The following is a 23,787-nucleotide window of genomic DNA, read 5'->3' on the forward strand; positions in this document are numbered from 1 at the left end:
CGTATTTCTCGGACTTTTGCCATATCTTAATTATATCACCGGAAGTTGATTTTTGGATTGGAATGTTTTGTGACCAGCCAAAAAGATGTGATAAATAAGGATGTTTTACCTTTATCATCTACAAAAATACAAATTTAATATAAATAAGGTAACACATGAAAGTTTTCTACCTGTCTGACACTCACATTATCCTTCGTTACTTGAAATTACGCATGTAATGATCGGAACAAGACATGCAGATGGTTACTAAGACAAAATAATTACACAGCAGACGGCGAACTGATAGATAATGACTGTAAACACCAAAAATCATTGAAAATGTAATTGAAAATATATACATCGAATTCTCTAATCACGATTTGTATGGTTGCTTATTTCATCCAGCTCCTGTGCTTATTTAAAATTCCTATTCTCAATTTTTTTCTTCAATTAATCAATTAAGAATATAGACCTTCCCTTATAATTATGGTCTATTGTGGTTATTTATATTTGAAATTAAGTTTTGAATATGTATACCAAAATGAGTTCCTTCATGTCCTTAAACATGATAAACAGCATGGAACATGTTATAATTTATTAATGCATTAGAAATCATACTCTGTAAATATAGGCAATGTCTGTGCATACCCGTATGCAGGGACACTTAGCCAATTTGTCCTTTGTAGGCTAGACTTACCTGCAATTGATTTAATAATAAACTGTCATCATGTTCACATAATAGAGATTGAAAATTGAAAGATACACGAAAAGTATTTTCATTTTGTGAATTCAGCGACCATGGTGAAGATAATGGCAAATGATAAATAAATATAGACAAATAAAAAATAAATGTAAGTGCCCATTAAAAGAATAAAATTATACTGAATTTGAATAAATGTAATATGCTTAAAAAATTTGAGGATGAAAGTAATTTTCTAATTAAATTCAAAACAGAAACAAAAAAAATAAATTATCTAAAACAACTTCAAATGAAGTTAGAGTGTATGCATAATTTTTATCAGCAATCAAAGACGGGCTTCAAAGTTATTGTGAAACTGCCTATTCTAGAGGTGGCGTGAATCAGATGTGGATACTTAAAAATTCCAAAGATCTTTTAGAGTACATACAATCTAACTCTCTTTCATTTTGTAACAGTATTAAAACATTTGACTTTTCTACTCTTTACACAAGTATTCCACATTCCAAACTAAAAGACAAATTAAAAGAGTTGGTATTACTATGCTTCATAAAAAAGAATGGCCAACGTAGATACAAGTATCTTGTCTTAGGGAGGGATAAATCATACTTTGTAAAGAACCATTCTGATTCAAACAAAAAATTCTCTGAAACCGATATTATCAAGATGCTTGATTTCTTGATTGACAACATATTTGTTACGTTCGGAGGACGTGTTTTTCAACAGACTGTCGGCATCCCAATGGGAACAAACTGTGCCCCTCTACTTGCTGACTTGTTTCTTTATTATTATGAGGCTGACTTCATGCAGGAACTTCTTAGGAAGAAAGATTAGAAGTTAGCAATATCCTTTAACTCTACTTTCCGCTATATAGATGACGTTCTTTCACTATACAATTCAAAATTTGGTGACTATGTGGATCGCATCTATCCCATCGAATTGGAGATAAAGGATACTACAGATACAGTTAAGTCGGCTTCATATCTTGACTTACATCTAGAAATTGACAATGAGGGTCGGTTGAAGACAAAACTTTACGACAAAAGAGATGATTTCAGCTTTCCAATTGTGAACTTTCCATTTCTAAGTAGCAACATTCCAGCAGCACCTGCATACGGGGTATATATCTCCCAATTGATACGATATTCCCTTGCTTGCATTTCCTATCATGATTTTCTTGATAGAGGGTTACTGCTCACAAGGAAGCTATTAAACCAAGAGTTCCAAATGGTGAAGTTGAAATCATCCCTTCGTAAATTTTACGGACGCCATCACGAGTTGGTTGACCGTTATGGAATAACCGTTTCACAAATGATATCGGATATGTTCCTTACGTCGTAACTACAATCCCCTTCCCTTTCATGAATTTGACCTACCGAATTAGACTATTTACCGGATTTGTAATCACATAAGCAACACGACGGGTGCCGCATGTGGAGCAGGATCTGCTTACCCTTCCGGAGCACCTGAGATCACCCCTAGTTTTTGGTGGGGTTCGTGTTGTTTATTCTTTAGTTTTCTATGTTGTGTCATGTGTTCTGTTGTTTTTCTGTTTGTCTTTTTCATTTTTAGCCATGGCGTTGTCAGTTTGTTTTGGATTTGCGAGTTTGACTGTCCCTTTGGTGTCTTTCGTCCCTCTTTTAAAGATAAAACTTTATATGTCTAAAACTAGATGCATTTAATATTTATATGTTTATCATCATTTATTTTAAAAACTTAACTTTTTTTTTTAATTTGTATTGTTTTTCTCACTTGCAATGACTTGTTTGTAAAACTTTTTTAATTTGATTATTATCTAAAAGAAAATTATCATATATCTACAAAATATATCACATCAATAATTATAAATAATATTTTAACAAAAATATTCAAAAACTAACCAGTGTCATTTCTATGAAAGTGTATTACAATCATGACAATGTATTAGGGAAGTAGTAGTTACCATGGTTACATGTAGCATGGTTAGTGAAAAATAAAATTGGCATTTCAAATCTTTTAAAAAATCTCTGAGTAATCAATTGTTTTCACTAATTGCGATAAATTACTGGTTCATTTCACATTTTATTCCTGATCCAATGATATTTAATTATAAAACCAGATGCAGGTACATCATGTAGCCTACGAAAACAAATTTGGCATGTGGGAACTGCCTTGTAAATACAGCTGTTTCTCAAACCACACCACATTTGGGGAATATATAATATTCATAGATAATGAATTTTGTTTCAATACTGTTACAGTCAGAGCTCAGACATAAACAAGTTGATTTTAATTTTTGACTTGAAAAAGTCAAAACATGTATTTAATATAAAAATGTGTTTTCAATTTTAGACTTGCATGTATAAATCTAAGTCAGAAAATGACAGACTTGGTTTAATCTATATATGTTGATGAAAACACTTAATTTTACTTGGAGGCCAAAGTACACCGCCTATGACAGCAAAAACCTGTCTGAGAGTTCACAAGGACTTGAGCTATCTACAGTCAGGGGACTTACTGAAATAAGTGATTTTTAAAATACTTATTTGACACATGTTTGAGTAGCAAATTCAAGGTTTTGTCACAAATTGGGATTTTGTAGTTTTTTTCAAAATTTTAAACACATAGGTTTAAATAATATCTTTAAATTAGTAAAATAAAAAAAATATGAACTTTTTGCTTCTTTTAAGTAGTGAGGTTTATGCCTTTGATGCTATCATTTAGCTGAAAATTCTATTTTAGTTGAAAAAATGTTATAATAATAGCTTTACATAATGGACTGATACTTTCTTAAAAGATTTTTCACAGTGCTCAGTGGAAGTATTTTCCTGTGAAGTTCAAGGTTTCATCTTTCAGATTATGTAATAAAATTCTACTGTTCGTGATAAAAATTTCACTGTTCGAGGGTGTTGAAATTAGTGGGGATTATTAAAAGAATGATACTTAAAGAAGTGATTTTTGGAAAGGAAATTGAGGTCTGATATTTGAACAAGTGATCTTTATGTCATTATCCTAGATTCAGTACAAGGTCATCACCTGAAATGACCTGGTCATCCTAGACAACACAGATGTTGGTTCTGATAAGTTTAGGAACATAATTAGTCCCTGGATCATTAGTATTCTATATTTAAAGCTACAATAAAATTAAATCACTTCTTCTAGTGATTTATTTGTACTACTTAAAAGGTGATTATTAAAGAAAGACAACTCTAACTTCCAACCTTTATGGAAATAATGTTACTTGAATCAGTGATTTAGAAAATCACTTGTTTAACAATGTTTAAGTAAGTCCCCTGACTGATCTATATTTAATTTATCTAATTGAACATCCTCACTAAACACAAATGTTTTACCTCATTAAGTGCGGTTTCAGGTGGTTGCATTCTAAGGCACTGTCTTTCAATGTTTTCATTATTTGATGTAGATGCATGACCTTTTTATAAATATAAGTGGGTACCAATTTTGATAACTTATTGACTTGTAGGAGTCGATATTTGCAACCTTTTGATTCTGGTCAATTATTTCTTGCTTAACAATATTTGACTTATTAAATTCGAATTTTGTCTTGCATTAAAGGGAGACAAATCCCAAAACTTACAAATTTAGACCTCTTTGAGACATGTATGATGAATTTTGGTGGAATCACTTTTTAAAACTGAATATTCTAGAGTTATGCCTCTTTACAAATTGTTTAATTATTTGTTTCCTTCTCTTACTTTAGTTTGCCTCAATTAAGTGTTATGAAACTTATACACATTATGCTTATTACCATAAAATGCAGATCAAGTTTGAATTTTGGGGTGTCACTTCAGTCGTTCTAGAGTAATGCCTCTGTCATGCCTGTGCAAATGGAAAAAAATGCTGAATTTTTAGTTTCAGTTCTCTAACTTCAGTTAGCTTCAACCAAATGTTTTGAAACTTATACACAAAATGCTTAATTATAACCACAAAATTCATCAAGTTTGATTTTTGGTGGGGTCACTTTACATACTTTAATTAATGCCTGTTTACTCATGACCATGTTTACAAAATGACAAATGGGAAAAAAAATGCTGAATTTTTCGTTTCAGTTCTCTAACTTTAGTTTTTCTCAACCATGTCAACTAAATGTTATGAAACTTATATACACAATACTTATTACTACAAAAACTCAGATCAATAACATATGTGGATAGCATCACTTTTACTGTTCTTCAGTTAGTTATGTCCCTTCATAACTTTATATGATATGCAAGAGTCGGCATAATCTGTGTCCCATGGACACAATCCCCATTTATTTAAATACTAAGGCAACTGGGAAAATTTATTATGCTTGTGAAGCAGATTGAAAGTTAATTGCAGTTATAAAAGTTATTACCCATATATTAATGTAAAAATATGGCGATGTGGTATGATTGCAAATAAAATATTAAGACAACTAATAATCCACAAAACTTCAAATAAAAGTGGATTTATGCAATTCTAGGCAACCATACTACCTTCAACAATGAAAAGAACTCATACTGTATAGTCGGCTATAAAAGTCCCGAATATAAACACATAAAAAAATTAAAACAATGAAATTGAAAAAACTAATGGCATAATCATGATAATTTACATGTATAACAAAACATAAACATATAAAAGAAACATAACGAGATCCAGGTCATCAGCTAAATAACCTTTAATCATGTTAATGGCATCTTCAGATTTCAAATTGCTGTTTTATTGGAAAATGAGTCTTTTTTCCCTGATTTTTTTTTATCATGCATCGATATATACACATATTCTGGAAAAGTTAAAAATTAAATATAAATTACATTTAGGTTCGCAATTCAGGCTCTTATCAGCCTCTAGTTTGAAACTAAGGTTGATAATTAAAGTAAGACTAGATAAAAATGGATATTAAAAAGCCTTAAATATTTTAAAGGGATGTTAAGATGGTTAACATGGTTAAGACAGCAACCTAACATTTATAAATGATGTATTATTGCAAGAAATATATATCTATATTTGTGCCATCACTGGTTTGTATCTATATGTCACAATTGTCATTGATTGTTCTACATAATTTGCAATCAGTACAAAATTAGATACCAATCAATATCATGAATATTCAAATCTTCAACTGTAAATAACCATCATGATCATGATCTTGTTTTCTTCATTATTCATGGATCATCATAAACAAGGAGACAATGAAATCAGACTATATTAATTATGTAATATTGGTCGTCACAGCCAGTGTAGACTGGAATCTCTTGTGATGACTAACTATTGATCCATTTCTTCAGGTGTTCTAAATTAACCTTATTGATTCTGATGTCAATGGACAGGTTTATTTTTAGATTGATTCTCAACGTTTGTCTTCATGAGTAATTGGTTAATGTCCTGATAAGTACTTATAATAGCTTGTTGACAGTACATCATTGCATGATGTCGAAAAATAACTAGGACTTGGCATAAACATGATGACAATGACAGAGAAAGACTGAGACAACTTTCATTTTTTTTGCCACTGAAAGTGGAATGTTCTTTAATTAGGCTTTTTGTCCTTCATGTTGATGGGGCATTTTTAAATTATTATTCGAGTTCATGTTGAGTATATAATCATGATAAAAGTATTCTGTTTTAATACAACCCAAGACACAAGTTTTTATACAAATGTGCTGCATTTCGTCCAATTAACTTTGCATTTTCGATGTAAATTTGGGACAAGAAGCATATATATAAAATTCTAATTTTAGACACCACAAAAAACTTGATAAATGACCAACAACCATAAAACCAATCTGTATAAGATAGAAAGAACTTTACATTTATAGCAAAAGGCCTACATTGTATTTAATGAAATAAAAATTGTTTGATGTTGTCTGCATGTACTAATTACCCATCTAAAAATCAGCCCCACTCCAAAAAAAATATGACACACATGGTTTCAAAATTTATTTAGTTTAAAGCTCTAATGTCAATTTGTCATATCATATTTTTGTCTAAAACATGTAACTTATTTGTTTATATTATCATGATTATTGGTATAAAAAATTGCGATGTACCATCATGTTCAAAATCCTACAAGGACCTATAAGGCACAGGTGACATCAAACAAACACTTTTTTTTGTTAATCCAATTTGCCATTTTATTGTTCAGCTCTTGAATTTAATCATGTTAATATTGATCAGCTGGACCTTAGAACATGTAGAATAAAAAATCAAAACAATTTAATTTAGAAATAATTTTAATATGAAACAATCTTTGCATTAAAGAAATTGTTTAGACTTTATTATTATTAGGTTGAAATTTTAAGCTATTTCACATTGATAATGCATTCAGTTTGATATCTTATTAAAACATGTTTGATGTAAATTTAAAACTGAAAGAAAAAAGTATGTTCTTAAAATCATATTTAATGAATGGAGTTTATTCAACTCCAAAATTCACTGATATTTTTGTATCAGTATACAAAACATGTGCGTATTGTTATGCGTTTACTTTTCTACATTGGTTAGAGGTATAGGGGGAGGGTTTAGATCTCTCAAACATGTTTAACCCCGCCGCATTTTTGTGCCTGTCCCAAGTCAGGAGCCTCTGGCCTTTGTTAGTCTTGTATTATTTTAATTTTAGTTTCTTGTGTACAATTTGGAAATTAGTATGGTGTTCATTATCACTGAACTAGTATATATTTGTTTAGGGGCCAGCTGAAGGACGCCTCCGGGTGCGGGAATTTCTCGCTACATTGAAGACCTGTTGGTGACCTTCTGCTGTTGTTTTTTATTTGGTCGGGTTGTTGTCTCTTTGACACATTCCCCATTTCCATTCTCAATTTTATTTATATGTTAAATAAAAATAAAGAAGAATAAAAAATTTGACATAGAATTTTTTTTAACCAATTTTCAGATGATCTATAGGATTTAAATAACACATAAATAATTGATGTTATATGCCATGATTTTCTTCTCCATGATATATTAAAATCTACCTCAATTGGTCTCTTATGGATAGTTAATTTTATTTAGAATCATACCAAACCTTATTTTCATGTAAAACATGTAAAAAAACATCATGTGCAAGCAAAGTGCTAAACATACTGCCATATCTTTAGGTAACTACATTGAGTTAAGGTTGGGAATTTAAATATATTAATATTTGAAATTTATTTTATTTTCAGGTCCACAAAATCTTAAAGATGGGTTAAATACACCTTTAGGTGTAACAGTAGGGACAAAATGACCACTGAAGATCTACTTGTTCCAGGTGTGGTCATCAAAGAAAGATGGAAAGTGGTTAGTATCCATCATCATAATATTCATCATTCTTAGATTCCAAATAAAGTAATAAACATGATAAAACTATAAACAAATACATGATAAAGTATATTGGGTAAATTATTTTGGAATATCTACCATGTCTACTAATTACATGAAATCAGACCAAAAATTGTTGATATGCTTCTGTAATGTTTAATGTTCCTAAGGAAATTTATTAAGTCAAAGTGTGCAGAATTTGTAGCTATTTTGAATAATCATAATAATCAAAGTATAAATTTGTATGAAGAAATTTTGAGAACTACAAAACAAATTAAACTTTATTTTGTTTTCAATTAATCCACAAAAAATGATAGTCAAAAACAAGAGAATTTACATAAGTGAAAGATGATTTTTTGACATGTACATGATGTTAGAAGATTGTTGTTGCTAAACATGATAAAGAAGAGTCATGAGTAAGGGGAGTTAACTGAACCAAATATGATATTTTTTTCAGACCAAAAAGATTGGTGGTGGTGGGTTTGGAGAGATCTATGAAGGAACTGATCTGATTACCAAAGAGTCTGTGGCCCTTAAATTGGAATCTTCTCAACAGGCAAAACAAGTCCTCAAAATGGAAGTTGCTGTATTAAAAAAGCTTCAGGGTAAGAAAACCGTGTGATTGATGATTAGAAATTTTTACACTCTCCAGTGAGAAGTTTTATAGTTTCAAAACTTTAGGTGCTTTCTTCAAGTGTCATTGGAATTATCCACAGAATATTATAAGAATAAGGAGTTTTTGTTTGATTGCCAAACTATTCACTAGACCAATATGGCAATAAGATTGGGATGTGAATCACTGAAGCATGACTGAAGCCCCCCTCTTTTGCCTTCAGTGCCCCTTGTTCTATTAGTAGTCAGCTCTAGCCTACTAAAAACTAGTTCAAAATCAAACACAAATAATAAATAAATCATGTTTTTTCATAGAATTATTGCCAATCAGAACACATCAAACAGATTTAGTGTAAAGATGTCATAAACAAACTAAAAACATATAAATGTTGTAACTGTAATCACATCCATTACACTACCTTTAGGTGTAATACCACCAAATCATGGTACGTCACATCCGGTTGCATACGAAAGCAGGTCTAAAAAAATATTCCCTTGAATTTGACCGTTGTAGGTAATTAATCCTACATTTTATTGCAGTAAAACTATTTCTGTGTCATAAACATATGTCTTGGGTATTTCAAAACACTATTATTTTTTATTTGTGATTTCTATAGAAAATTTTGTAATCTTGAGGTTACATGGTGACTAAACTTTGTACACAGATAGAATAAGGGGAGAAATTTGATTGGTTAACTTCTAATGATGGTTATTTTCTTATATGCAATGAAATGTTATGTGAAACTTTTTCTATAGAACTGGACAGGATAAAACTTTACTCATGCCAAGTAATTCTTTATTTGAAACAAAGATAAATTCTGCACAATTTTTTGAAAAGTGCAAATTTAACAAAGACTAATAGGGGAAAATCAATGGTGGTATTACACCTATATTAAAAATCATTAAGTAAGAATCACATTCAAACAATAAAGCATCACATTACCATAGACCCTGTAGGGGAGAATGCTGCATGATTCAAAAAGCAAATGATGATCTTTTGTTGACAGATAGATGTTCTCTTGTACAAAAGTCTTGAAGAACAATAAAATCTTATTTAAATTAAATCCTTGAATTGCTCTTGTACTGATATGACAAGATATGCGACATATCAGAACAAGAGCAATTCAATGATTTAATCTAAAATTAAATGAGAACAATACTGAATATTTTTAAACTGTCACCTTAAGGAGGCATTATTCAGCAATGATTTTAATTAGATGGTCATGATGGTAGTGTCACAGAATAAATTTCGCAGACCTAGGTTTTACTTTCTGTCCTCATTAAAAAATGTTTTAAAAAAATTGAAACAAATAGTTATGTTTTTCTTATTATAGGTCGAGATCATGTATGTCGGTTTATTGGCTGTGGTAGGAATGATAAATATAACTATGTAGTGATGACATTACAAGGGAAGAACTTGGCCGAGCTGAGACGGAGTCAATCTCGTGGATGTTTCTCACTCAGTACTACGCTGAGACTGGGAGCACAGATGTTAAAGGCAATAGAGTCTATACATGAAGTTGGTTTCCTTCATAGAGATGTCAAACCAGTAAGTAATAAGCTCACTTTAGGTGAACACAGTGTACTTTTTAATCGAAATATTGGTTTAGAACATGACAAAAAAGCCTAAACACATACATTACATACTGGCAATCTTTAAATAAGGATATTCTTTACAGAAGACTGAGAAGAGAGCCAAAAGATACAAAAGTGATAAGTACCGATTATCAGGTTATCTGCATGTTGATATCGTAAAATATCAGCTGCGAGACATAATATGAAGCTTTTTGTCAAATGATCGTATTGGTGAGATCTCAAGTTCTCTTCAAAGATAAGCAGATTTTGTTCCTCATTTTACACCAATAGTTTTAGAACATATCAATTTTCACCTGTGAAACAGATTTACCATACAAATCAACCAACCTTTGATTGCCCACAAACAGGGGTTTAAATTTGTTTGAATAATTAGAGTTCTTGGGTATTTTTAATTTGAACGGGAGATGACAACAATTGCTTTTAAAGGAATTTTCCATATTATAGTAATATGGTTGTTTTACCTGTGTAATCAGGACACAGTTTAGACAGGGTTTTACTTTAATGGAATCATAAATGTCCTGATTTTATTATCTTAATTTATACATTTATTGATACATTTTATTTAACAGTCCAACTTTGCAATGGGAAGACTCCAGAAAGATTGTAAGAAAGTGTTTATGTTAGATTTTGGCCTAGCTCGACAGTATACAACAGCCACTGGAGAAGTACGACCTCCTAGGACTGCAGCAGGATTTAGAGGAACTGTCCGATATGCTTCTGTTAATGCTCACAAAAATAAGGTACAGAAAAATCAAATCCATCAGCATTGCCTTGATAAACTTACCTTAATTAGTAGTGAGGGATATGTATTGGTACAGAAATTCAGGGGGGATGTGATTGTCACTTTTAGAAAAAATAAACATCTGGTGAAATACAGTTATTTCAAATAATTTGTTACAGTTTGCAGTAATTTAATCGAAAAACCTTTATTCCATGTAATCATCAAGTAGAAGTTAAAAAATTCTTGTAAAACATTTCACTCCTGTGTAAAACTTGACAAATTCTCATAATAATTTTTTTTTTTTTTTAAATTGTTGGTCTGACATATTCTCTTTGAAAATGAATGTGTAACTTACAAACAAATACAGTGAAATCTTTACTTAGATATTATTAAAGAACAATGAAGAATGTGAAAAACAGTGCCGTTTTTTAAATAGCAGAATGTTATTAAATTTAGTAATTGCATTTATGTTAGAGTGTTTTTTAGCGAAAACAAGACACATGCAACAGTATAAAGCACCAATATGAAGGATCAACCAATTATGTTTTGTAGTTTATACACCATTATGCATAAATATAAGCTGGTTCCAAGATAACTACTACACTTTGTTCATCGCTTAAATTCAAGCAGATTCCAGTTACGTATATATGCATTGCTATAAAACAAAATTAATGAAGCATTTAGGTTTAATATTTATCAGTTAACATGGTTAATACTGGATTTTGAAATTGGGGAATATATATGTTTTAAATAGAAATAAGGGCACCCTCTACATGCTCTTTCTGCTCTACAATTTTAGTTACAAACATCACAGAATTTGGTTTTATTTCTTATTTCCTGTTTATATGACAATAATCTACACTGTTTTCTGACATTGTTATTTTGGAGTAAAACTCCATAGACAAACAAAAGAGAACTGGGTAACGCTTAAAAAAGTTATTCTTGAAGCCATGAGGCTAGTAAGGTATTTTTAATATGAAACATCTTAGTCTTGATCATATATATTACGATAAATTGTATAGACAAGTTGCAACAGAAAATGTTTTAGTTCTTGTCTATAGCATTATGCCCTTTATATACACAGAAAAAAGTCCCATAAAATTTAACTTGAGGAAAACTCAAAATCAGCATTTTTAATTTCCTATGAAAATTAACATTGGAAGGGGAGATAACTCTTTCAAAAATGAGTTTTTTTGGTAAGTTTTTTGTTGTTTTTCAAGAAATTTATTTACAGTGTAATACTTTGATTGGGTCATAGTTTGTATATGACTGAATTATATAATCTTCTGCTCATGAAATGTACAAAACCGAAGTGTTATGGGTAGTTTTATTTTTTTCGTGCATTTTTCATTAAAGAAATTGCAAATTTGAAGCTTTGTAACCATTTTGAAAAAATAATGGGACAATTTGGTAATGTTTATATCTGTATCTTCTGTTGCAATTACTTTCAGGTTAGGGTCAAATTTATGCTAGATTGACTGGACTAGGACAGCACCAACTCCAGTTTACTATCATTATAAACTTTCATTATAAAGTTTTTATGAAACTTTATAAGCACAATCAGACAACCAGTAAAACCTTTCATTTTAAGGTGTACCTTTAGATATCTATAACACACTTGGGCTACAGATGTTTATTTCATATATTTATTTGCAGGAGATGGGCCGCCATGATGATTTATGGTCACTGTTTTATATGCTAGTAGAATTTCTATCAGGCCAGTTACCATGGAGAAAAATCAAAGACAAAGAACAAGTCGGGATAATGAAGGATAAATACGATCACTCTTCACTTTTAAAAAACATGCCAAATGAATTTGCGACATTTCTTGAACACATTTGTAAGTTAGAATACTTTGACAAACCTGACTACCCGATGTTACACACATTACTTGATCAGTGTATAAAACGTAAAGGAATTAAAGAATCAGATGCTTACGACTGGGAAAAGATCTACTCTGATGGTTCTGTAGCTACAACTATAACAACATCACCTCCAATAGGGATTAAACAGACACATGGACAGGGGTATATATCTATATGTGATTTATTATTGACTGATGTTTTATTCAATTAGTTGTTAATGTGTTAATGCCATCATAATTCATTGATTACCATTAATGTATATGATTTTTGAATCATGAGAAAATAATTGTTTGATGAATGGAAAATTGCAGATGCCAAGTAGCCAATGGCCTCCAAAATTTGAGCTCCGCTACTAATCTTTTTAGACATTTTTGGTTGATCATATAGTACTATGTAAAATCTAATATATAGTAGATATAGGAAGATGTGGTGTGAGTGCCAATGAGACAACTCTCTTTCCAAATAACAATTTAAAAAAGTAAACCATTATAGGCCAATGTACTGCCTTCAACACGGAGCCTTGGGTCACATCATACAACAAGCTATAAAGGGCCCCAAAATTACTACTGTAAAACCATTCAAACGGGAAAACCAACGATCTATATGTAATCTTTATAAATGAAGGCCACTTAACATATTGATTAGCCAACCCTTGAAAATGGCAATGTTCATTCTCTAGCTCTAAGAGCTAATGCATTAACACATACATATGACACCCAAAGAATGCACTTTGTAAATTTGGTAACTGACTGTTGAGTCAATTATTGAATTATTCTTACACTCATCAAAAGAAGTGCCTATCTTTGATCATCCTTGATCGCGATAACAGCTGTTTTGGAATATATTTTAAATATAAAGAAACTAAATGGGCATACTGTGGATTCATTATTATTCGTTGGATACCAATTTTTTGAGGATTTCGTTGGCACAGTAAAACCACGAAATTGAATATTCAACGAATGATAATTTTTCTATAAGTTTGTATGCAGACTTCAGCAAAACACGAAATTAAATATCCACGAATATGCAAGTTTTTCTTAATTCACGAAAATTGGTACCCACGAAAATAAATGAATCCACAGTATGTAATTGAGGCAGCAACGGAATGGCACAAATAACCAATAGATATCTAGCAGTCAGTTATTAATCTTCAACATACTTGTATATATCTGTAACAATTCGCCTTTTCAGAAACTAAAGGACTATGGGTAATCTCATTGTTGGTACACCAAAATGAAAATAACGATAAGTCATTGGCTCAATTTCCATTGTTTAGAACGTTTAAAACCAATTACAAATTTCTGGTGTACGTTTTTGAAAATATTACCCAGAATGCATTAGATTCTGAAACGGCGAATATGCAATGTTCTTAAGGTAAATTTTCAAAACTACAATATTTAGTGTTGAATAATATATGGATGACAAATAAAAAAAACAAAATTAATGGTCAATATTAAACTTTAAAATGTATACATGGTATATACAAATGTAAGTTTTCATTATATCTTTTCTTTTTAGCCTTCAACCAGGAGGACCTCACACACCAGGGCATGGGGCTACAGAAGCCATGGATGAAAATCTAAGTCAAGATGAGGTCGAGGACAAGAAGATCAAAGATTATATCATTGACAGTAAAAATATCGATAACAAATTACGTGAAGAACATGGCATAATGGAAAACCAGGAACCGAGAGGCGTGCTGGAAATACAGGAAAAACATCAAGTGGAAGAATTAGTCAAAGAAGAAACTGTTGAAAATATCGCCAAACCTGAAACTAACATTGACATACTGGCTGAACGGTTGAATAAGATTATGAAAACAGAGGTTAAAGTTGAGGAACAAAAGCAGGATGTTGAAATAACACAAGATAATAGAGAGATTGTTCCGAAAATAACACCAGCCAAAAAAGTTATGATCATGCCTGAAAAAGATGTAGATGTTGATGATAATGATAAACATAGAGAAGAAACTGTAGGGAAAAGAAGGGATTCTGGGATTGATCATATTAGTAAGGCAGGCATTACTTTTGCTGTCATGGAAACAGAAGATAAAACACATGATGGCGTCCTTGATGAGAACGCTACCCGAGCAGCCCCATTAACTGTAGCTAGTCAGTGGCAGTCAGCCTTTGGTTCTAGCTCTGATAGTTCTAATGATGAGAGCGAAGGTGATAATAATGCTAAAGCCAAAAAGTTGTCTAAACATAGAATGAACACTTTAGCGGATGAGGAAGAATGGCGACCAGATAATGCTTTACGTAATTCTCTTGTGTTACAGGATGACAATGATTTTCTTAAAGGATCTCTGAATTTCTTAGATGACGAATTAAATGAAAGCGATAGTCAAAGTAAAAGGAAAGATTCACATATGAAAACTAGTTCCTCATTAGGACATATTGGTGATAGACATTTATTGAAATCTAGTCCCGGCAAAGGAGCTCTGAAAGACAAAAATACTTTAATGTCGTTATTAAAACAAGGAGGAAGGTCATCACCCCTGGCATTCAAAGAGGGTTTATTACCTTCCTTAGGCCAGTTTAAAGTGGGTCCGTATGGTAAGCCACCAACACCACAATCAAAAAGGGACAGTTCCCCAGCAAAGAAAGGATCAAAACGGGAAGAAAATTCAGGTGGTAAAATGAAACGATCAGAAAGTGAAGGGAATAAATTAGATAAAAAAGACAATATAATGAAGGGATTATTGGAGGAAAGTGATAAGTTTTCTATTGTAAAGTTTGACAATGATAAGCCTGACATTGCTCAAACGGACATTGATACGATAGATCCAAAACCTGAGATTAAACCTAGTCAACCAATCACTGCCCCTCCTCGTCACATAAGTGCAATAGATCAACCCGATCAAATTACCTCTAATCCTTACGGTACCTTTCTAGATTTCAATTCTATAGGTAAACATTCTGAGTCTAGTACAAAACCAAAAGTTGTTGATAAAACAATTAATCCAGTCAAACTTGATATTACAGACACATTAAAACCAGTGAAAACTAGTGATAATGATAGTGGAATTCATATTACTGATAAAACTTCCGATTCTATTTTAAGATGTTCAGACGATAATGTTCCGACAGACAAAGTTGGTCATGTGACTGATGTATCATATCAGTCACCGTTATCGAATCTCTTGTCAAATCCAGGACCACAGTTACATATACCCACTAGTCTTGAAATTATAAATAGCCTCCCATCATCGCCAAAGAGAAGACAACTCCCTGTAATACAACAAGATAATGAAAGTAAGAAAATATCCGTTAGTAAAAATACTGAGTCATTAGAAAAAGCTGTGAGTAAAAATAGTGAGTTGTTAAATAAAGTCAACAGTAAAAAAAGTGGCTCGGTCGAAAATTTAGTCATCAAAACAGATGAATCATTAGAAAAAGTCATGAAGAAAAATACAGAACTGTCTGAAAAATTAATCCATAAAAAGGTTGAATTGCCGACGAAGGTAGTTAAACCTGCGATACCTAAGAAACCTGCAATAGAAATAAAATTAAATTTAGATGAATTTAAGTCTTCTAATCAGACGTTAAATATCATGGAAATGGATGATCATTTAGATTTAGATGATTTTGAATCAGCGAAACATTTATTTGATAGCGGAGCTAAGATAGATTTAGACAATCTTGATTCCGATCGTCAAAGTTCACATAGTTCCCATCATGACGATAAGGCAATTAACAAAGACAAAAAGGAAACAAAGCCTGTAATCTCTAGTCTCAAATCTGAATCACAGCGAGGGAAAGTTAGAAAACATAACAAACTTCATTTTGGAGTAAAAGACGGTAAATTAGTCAGGAATACCATGTCCCCAATACTGGAAGATCCTAGTAAATTAGTAAAGGATCAGCTTAGGATATCATCATCAAAAACATCAGTTAAAAGAGATTTTAAAGAAAGTGATTCCAAAGAAAAATTAAAAAGTGATTCATCAAATGAAAGATTAAGTAGGGCTGATAAGCCACTGGAACAAAAGCGATCAAATTCTGTTAAAGTAAAACGTTCCTCATCTGCTTCACGATTGGATCGCACAACGAAAGATTTAGAAGATGTTAAAGACAAGCTGTCAAGTTTATCACCCAACCCCCCGGACGCTGATCGTCTTCCTAAACCACCACCAGGGCATGCGCCAAAAAATGCTGCAGTATTAGCAAGGTAAGATAACGTATAAAAATCCCCTTAGTCACCATATCACTTGTTATTCCGTCTCCTTTTCCTATCTATTACTCTTATTGGATTTTACAAAATGTTTATATCCAGGATTAAATCATCAAATATTTTTTAACCTTGTCTCAATGGCTTTAAAGCATATGTATTGAATACTTTTCCCCTGGTGGTAATTTAAGGAAATATGTTGATCTCAAAATGAATCTGTATTGACAATAACATAAATTACAAGTGTTGGCCCTTCACATTTTGGTGAATTTTGGAAGTCCAAACCTGCCATGTTTGGACCACCACTTTTCAATATAAAAAAGAAGATGTGGTATGAATGCCAATGAGACATATGTCCACAAGAGACCAAAATGACACAAACATTAACAACTATAGGTCACTGTACGGCCTTCAATTATGAGCAAAGCTCATATGGCATAGTCAGCTATAAAAGGCCTTTATATGACAATGTAAAACAATTGAAACAAGAAAAATAACAGCCTTATTTGTATAAAAACATGAACGAAAAACAAATATGTAACACATAAACATGATATACAAACAACAACCACTGAATTACATGCTTCTGGCTTGGGACAGGCACATACATAAATAATGTTGCTGGGTTAAACATGTTAAACAAGTTCTCTGCAAAAGGTACTGTTGGGTGGCCATGGTGGCATGTAAAACTGCACATTAAACAGCATAAAGAAAGAGTCTTGCAGTAAACAACACATGAACTATTTTGAAAATGTAGAAATTTTAATTTTGCAAAATCTTCTTCTTAAATTTGACAAAATTATCAGTCCTGGTAGAAAAGATTTAAAATATATACCATTTATACCAAGGGGAAATAACTGGATCTTTACACCCTGAAATTTTCAAGGGAGACAATTGGCAATTATAAAAAGATAAATGCTTCAATGTAATTTTAAATAGTTGTATAAATAGTACAAACATGTTCATGATGTTGTACATTATTGTAAGTGATTTGAAATTATGGTGTAGAGTGGTGGATCCAGTGCAAAACAAAAATACTGCAAAATTTGGTAGATAAGAAAACAATTTTAATCGGTCACTGTGATTTATATTCTAATCTATTTTTATTTACATCAAGAACATATAGGTAAAACATTGTATCTGTTTCATGTCTATAAATTTCATTTATTTTTAGTTATTCCATATACTGCATGTTACGTATATAATTTATTTCATATAATAGCTCGACTGAATCTTTGTAAGTATAATCGTAAGTGTAATAATATATTTCTACTTTTTTCAATTAATTAATTAGTTGCACTACTGTGTCCTTTTATTTTGAAATAGAGATATTGAATAGGGATTATTTTATGCCTTTCTATCAGCTATAACCAACCCCCAAAAAGTATAAGCGGCAACCCCATACAATAGTTACTGTGGATTCATTACTTATTAGATGATAGTGAACTTATATATATAAGTAATCATTACAATGATTTTTTTTTATGTTTGGTGTATCATGAATTTAAGAGTTCAACAAAATTCATGTTTTAAAAAGAATTCTTTGAAAATTTGTAAAATCTGAAAACACCAAATATCCCTTTGACATGTTTGATTAAAATATTCCAGAATTCTGACAATTAGTGAATTGACAGTAATTATGGTAATTTGTATTTTACCTGTACCCTTGTGTACCTATCCTGTATATATTTTGTATAGCTTTGCTTTTTATGTTTTGCTTACTGCATGTTTTATTTTATTTTGCAGACGTCGTCGCTACAAAATGGCGTCCACCAATACAAGTCCAAGAGAACCTTCCTCGCCTAGGGCTCAATAACAATGGTGGACCATTTCTGCTTTCATCGTGTTCATATGTGATCACAATTTAAACGTGATAAAACTGATTTGAGCCGGTCTTGCCTTAAAATGGAAGACATATGTTCACACCATGTGTTCAGTTTAAACTCCTGCATTTACATCATGTACAATGTTAAAGATCTGTAAAAGTGATTTTAAGCATTATTTTGAAAGATCTGTATTATTTTATGAGTCATTTTAGATCTGGTTTAGGCCTAGTCATCTTCTATTTGTACGTTTTGCATGAATAGAAATGATCTGGTTTAGGCCTAGTCATCTTCTATTTGTACGTTTTGCATGAATAGAAATTTGTAATTGTAAACGCCACAGCAACCAAACAAGACAAATATAATTAAAAAAGATAGGACTTTTTCCCCATATAAAAACATGTTGATCTTGTTTGAATTATTCACTTATCAACAGTTTTCTAGCACCCAGCACATTTCTACTCAAGTCTTGCTGTCATTTTTTATTTAAATAAATGACCAATGCCAACATTTGTCTTACAAATTAACAAATTTAGGTTTCATTATTCCAGGAAAGCATTTTGAAAAAATAGAAGAAAAAGTTTTTTTATCAGCATATAATTAACAATGATTAAAGCTGCTGGCTCTTTAAAAAAATTATAAATGTCTGAGTGTCATTCTATAAGCAATGAAAAATAGAAATAAATTCACAGCTGTATTATATGAGGCATTTGAAAGGTTCTGTACTTATAAATGCTTAGGCCAAAAAAAAATTATGTCTATTTCCTGTTTCCCGACCGACCCCGACTCACAGCTCCCGACCCTGGATCTTTTTATTCAATTCCATAAAAAAAGTTGCTTCGGGTCCAATCCAGACCTGTATGCCCAAACAATCAAAATGGCTGCTCCCAGCACAAATGTTCCACAATTAAGGTTTAAAAAATGTAGGCACTGGGATAATTAGTCCATTAAAGCTTTTTTAAAGAGATTAAATCATTTTTGGGTACAGGAACCTAATCAGACATGACATTTAACCGACTGCAAATTTGCCAGGGAGTGCAAAAAAATATTTTAAAAATCCCAACCTACCAACCCTGATTTATTTGCCTAGGCAGCAAGAAACAGACATAATTTTTTTTTGGCCTTACTTTATGTTAAATCCAGTGCTGTTGAAATTTATTATAACAAGATATTCTAAAACAAATAGGAATGTTGTTTTTTCTCATTTCTGTCAAACAAACAAGGATGCACATGTTTTGTTTCATTTTGCAATTTGTGTTTATGTCTTTCAGTTTAAGCATTATCATGATTTATGTATGGTTGTTTATTATAGATTATATACTTCTACCTCCTTTTTTCAATCAGAATTTAGCAGTACTTTTTGAATTTTTTGAAATACTAAGGCTTTTCTACCTCGGGCATAGATAACCTTAGCTATATTTGGCAAAACTTTTAGGAATTTTGTTCCTCAATGCTCTTCAACTTCATATTTTATTTGGCCTTTTTAACTTTTTTTGGATTCGAGCGTTACTGATGGGTCTTTTGTAGACGAAATGTGCGTCTGGCGTATATATAAAAGTTAGTCCTGGTATCTATGATGAGTTTATTTTCTTTGATTCTAAAAAGCATACACCATGTATACTTACATATTTTTATGACAATATGTAAATACTATTAAAGCATTGAATTTTGTGGGATTCAAATTTTGTGGTTTAGTCTCAAGTAAAGGATTTAAAAGTATTGCTAAATTCTGATTTAGGAAATAGTAGCTAAATTCTGTGATTATTTTGTTTGTAGAAAAGTGCTAATATGCTTTATTACAGAACTTTTTTGTTCAAATTAATTATGTTATATTGTATATATTTAAAATAGGGGAAAACCTTTTATTATTTTAGATTGGAAGAGTTACTTCCCCTTGTTAAAAATCAATCCAGCTGTGTTACACAGTTGGTTTAAACACTTCAGATCATGTTTTGAAATTAAAACCATTTCCTGTCTAGCATTTCTAGGCTAAGTTCAGATTTTTTGGGTTATTTAAAGGGGACTTTTAAGGTTCATTACTCTTTGAATCAATTGAGAACTTTGATTTTCAATGCCTCCCTTAAAGATAAACAGACATGTTTTAATAGAAGAGTTTCACAATTAATTTAAATACTGGTTATTAGTAAAATCTCTATAACTCTCAAATAATGTGCTACTGGAAATCAAAATGTTTTTATACGAGAGTTTTAAAGAAATGCAGATGAAAAGGTATTTGTTTTGTCTGAGTATTCTGAATAAAAGTATCATTTGCAAATATTAAAAACGTTTTTTATTGCAGAATATTCTCAAAATCATTTATTCATATTTATGACGATCAGTGCTACAACATCTGAGACATAGATAATCATTTAAGTAACATGATCTGTATAGTTTTTTCATTTGTCATGTGACACAAAGTGCTATCATTCACATATCACATGATTTGTACATTTATCATGTGACCTGTTGTCGTTTCAGATAGTTAAAATGGAGGATCACCTGATTCTGCAATATAAAACATGAATACTCTGTGACAGTATGATTTGTGATAACTAGATCTCGAGCAATGTGTTATGGATGTATTGTGATCCGCAATGGTTGTTTTCACAAGATTATGATGTTGTTTTGATATCTTTTGTATGGATGTATTGTGATCCGCAATGGTTGTTTTCACAAGATTATGATGTTGTTTTGATATCATTTGTATGGTTGTGTTGTAGAATGCCTGACCCTAAACATAGGCTTGATTGTACTTAAATGGTTGTTGACATCCCAGTGAATCTGAATTGTATATCTTTTTTTATATTTGTATTATTACAATATTTTAAGAATTATATCTACATCATGAACGTATAGTCTTTTTAGATATATAATCTTTTTACATTTTTTGGTCTATGAGTCTATGACACAGATTGTTTTGAGAACAAGTTTATAGCCAAAAATAATTCTGTATTTTTTTTTTGTACACACTGATTTTGTTGATTAGTGGCAGCATCAACAGTCTTAATGAGAGAAAAAGCCTGTGAAACCTGAGAATTCTTATTGTTTTTAATACTTTAACATTTCAGAAAGTATTTTGAAATGTTCTATAAATGAAAGTTGTTATCTTCTCATGCTAATGATGTACACATTTTTCTCAATCTGGGAACTCATAATTTCTATTTTTAGTCTAATGAATAATCCTGTTCTAGGAAATATGGAGACATGTTAGCTTTTCTCTTTAAACCTTTTTCAATCTTAACTTCTTTTACACTTTGAATTAAAAAAAATAGTAAACCACAATTTTTTTTTACAATTGCTTCATAAAATTGATTACATAGTCCTTAAAACTTAACAAATTTATGCATTTATTTTCATTACAAATATCTGACAGAAACCTCTCTTAATTTCTTCACAATTCCACACATAACCAACTTTGAGTAAAAGTAAAAATCATGAAACGAATTATAGTATTATAAGATTTTTGTAACATGTACTTAAAGATATATTTTCAATTTAAATTCAATTACTTCAATATACAGATGACTTCATAGTATATAAGTATTATTTGATAAAAAAAAAAGTACATTCACATATAAAGTGTACATTTTGAAAATAAACAATACTGATGCTCTAAAAAATTTGAGCCAATGTTGTTTTTTTCATCTCGTTTATACACAAAATGTGATAATTGTGTAAAAATGTCAGAATATTTGCTAGCATCAATTAAAGACATATTTTCAATTTCAAACTTTTTATCACCAGTATCAAAATAAACAAATTGTCCTTGCTTAAAATACACATTTAAATAAATATCTGAGAAAATGGTAAAATAGTGTGATCTTCCCTTAAATATTATAATCAATTTATATTTTGATATGAAAATTGTTCACTAGTATCAGTTTCTAAATGTAATATGACAGAATGAATAAATCTGTTTTTGGGTCTTGATTGCTCTTGATGATACTTCATTTGACCTTTTTTATACGACCGCAAATTTTGAAAAAATTTTCGTCGTATATTGCTATCACGTTGGCGTCGTCGTCGTCGTCGTCGTCGTCGTCGTCCCAATACTTTTAGTTTTCGCACTCTAACTTTAGTAAAAGTAAATAGAAATCTATGAAATTTTAACACAAGGTTTATGACCATAAAAGGAAGGCTGGTATTGATTTTGGGAGTTTTGGTCCCAACATTTTAGGAATTAGGGGCCAAAAAGGGCCCAAATAAGCATTTTCTTGGTTTTCGCACTATAACTTTAGTTTAAGTTAATAGAAATCTATGAAATTTTGACACAAGGTTTATGACCACAAAAGAAAGGTTGGGATTGATTTTGGGAGATTTGGTTTCAACAGTTTAGGAATTAGGGGCCAAAAAAGGGCCCAAATAAGCATTATTCTTGGTTTTCGCACAATAACTTTAGTTAAAGTGAATAGAAATCAATGAAATTTAAATACAATGTTTATGACCACAAAAGGAAGGTTGGTATTGATTTTGGGAGTTTCGGTCCCAACAGTTTAGGAATTAGGGGCCAAAAAGGGACCCAAATAAGCATTTTTCTTGGTTTTTCGCACCATAGCGTTAGTATAAGTAAATAGAAATCTATGAAATTTAAACATAAGGTTTATGACTATAAAAGGAAGGTTGGTATTGGTTTTGGGAGTTTTGGTCCCAACAGTTAAGGAAAAAGGGGCCCAAAGGGTCCAAAATTAAACTTTGTTTGATTTCATCAAAATTGAATAATTGGGGTTCTTTAATATGCCGAATCTAACTGTGTATGTAGATTCTTAATTTTTGGTCCCGTTTTCAAATTGGTCTACATTAAGGTCCAAAGGGTCCAAAATTAAACTTAGTTTGATTTTAACAAAAATTGAAACCTTGGGGTTCTTTGATATGCTGAATCTAAAAATGTACTTAGATTTTTGATTATTGGCCCAGTTTTCAAGTTGGCCCAAATTGAGGTCCAAAATTAAACATTGTTTGATTTCATCAAAAATTGAATAATTGGGGTTCTTTGATATGCCAAATCTAACTGTGTATGTAGATTCTTAATTTTTGGCCCAGTTTTAAAATTGGTCTAAATTA

The 23,787-nt window shown here is 31.1% G+C and overlaps 1 protein-coding gene across 1 annotated transcript; it reads left to right on the forward strand.

Moving 5' to 3' along the window:
- Positions 1 to 39: 39 nt before the first annotated feature.
- LOC134709992 (microtubule-associated protein futsch-like) lies at positions 40 to 21,922 on the forward strand. The gene is made up of 8 exons (XM_063570121.1): positions 40 to 148; positions 7,804 to 7,918; positions 8,397 to 8,544; positions 9,886 to 10,100; positions 10,717 to 10,887; positions 12,525 to 12,895; positions 14,252 to 16,903; positions 18,650 to 21,922. The coding sequence occupies exons 2-8, from the start codon at positions 7,862 to 7,864 to the stop codon at positions 18,717 to 18,719; spliced, it is 3,684 nt and encodes a 1,227-aa protein (XP_063426191.1). The 5' UTR covers positions 40 to 148; positions 7,804 to 7,861; the 3' UTR covers positions 18,720 to 21,922.
- Positions 21,923 to 23,787: the final 1,865 nt, after the last annotated feature.

This window comes from Mytilus trossulus, chromosome 3, assembly GCF_036588685.1.
Source record: "Mytilus trossulus isolate FHL-02 chromosome 3, PNRI_Mtr1.1.1.hap1, whole genome shotgun sequence".
Taxonomy (NCBI): Eukaryota; Metazoa; Mollusca; class Bivalvia; order Mytilida; family Mytilidae; genus Mytilus; species Mytilus trossulus.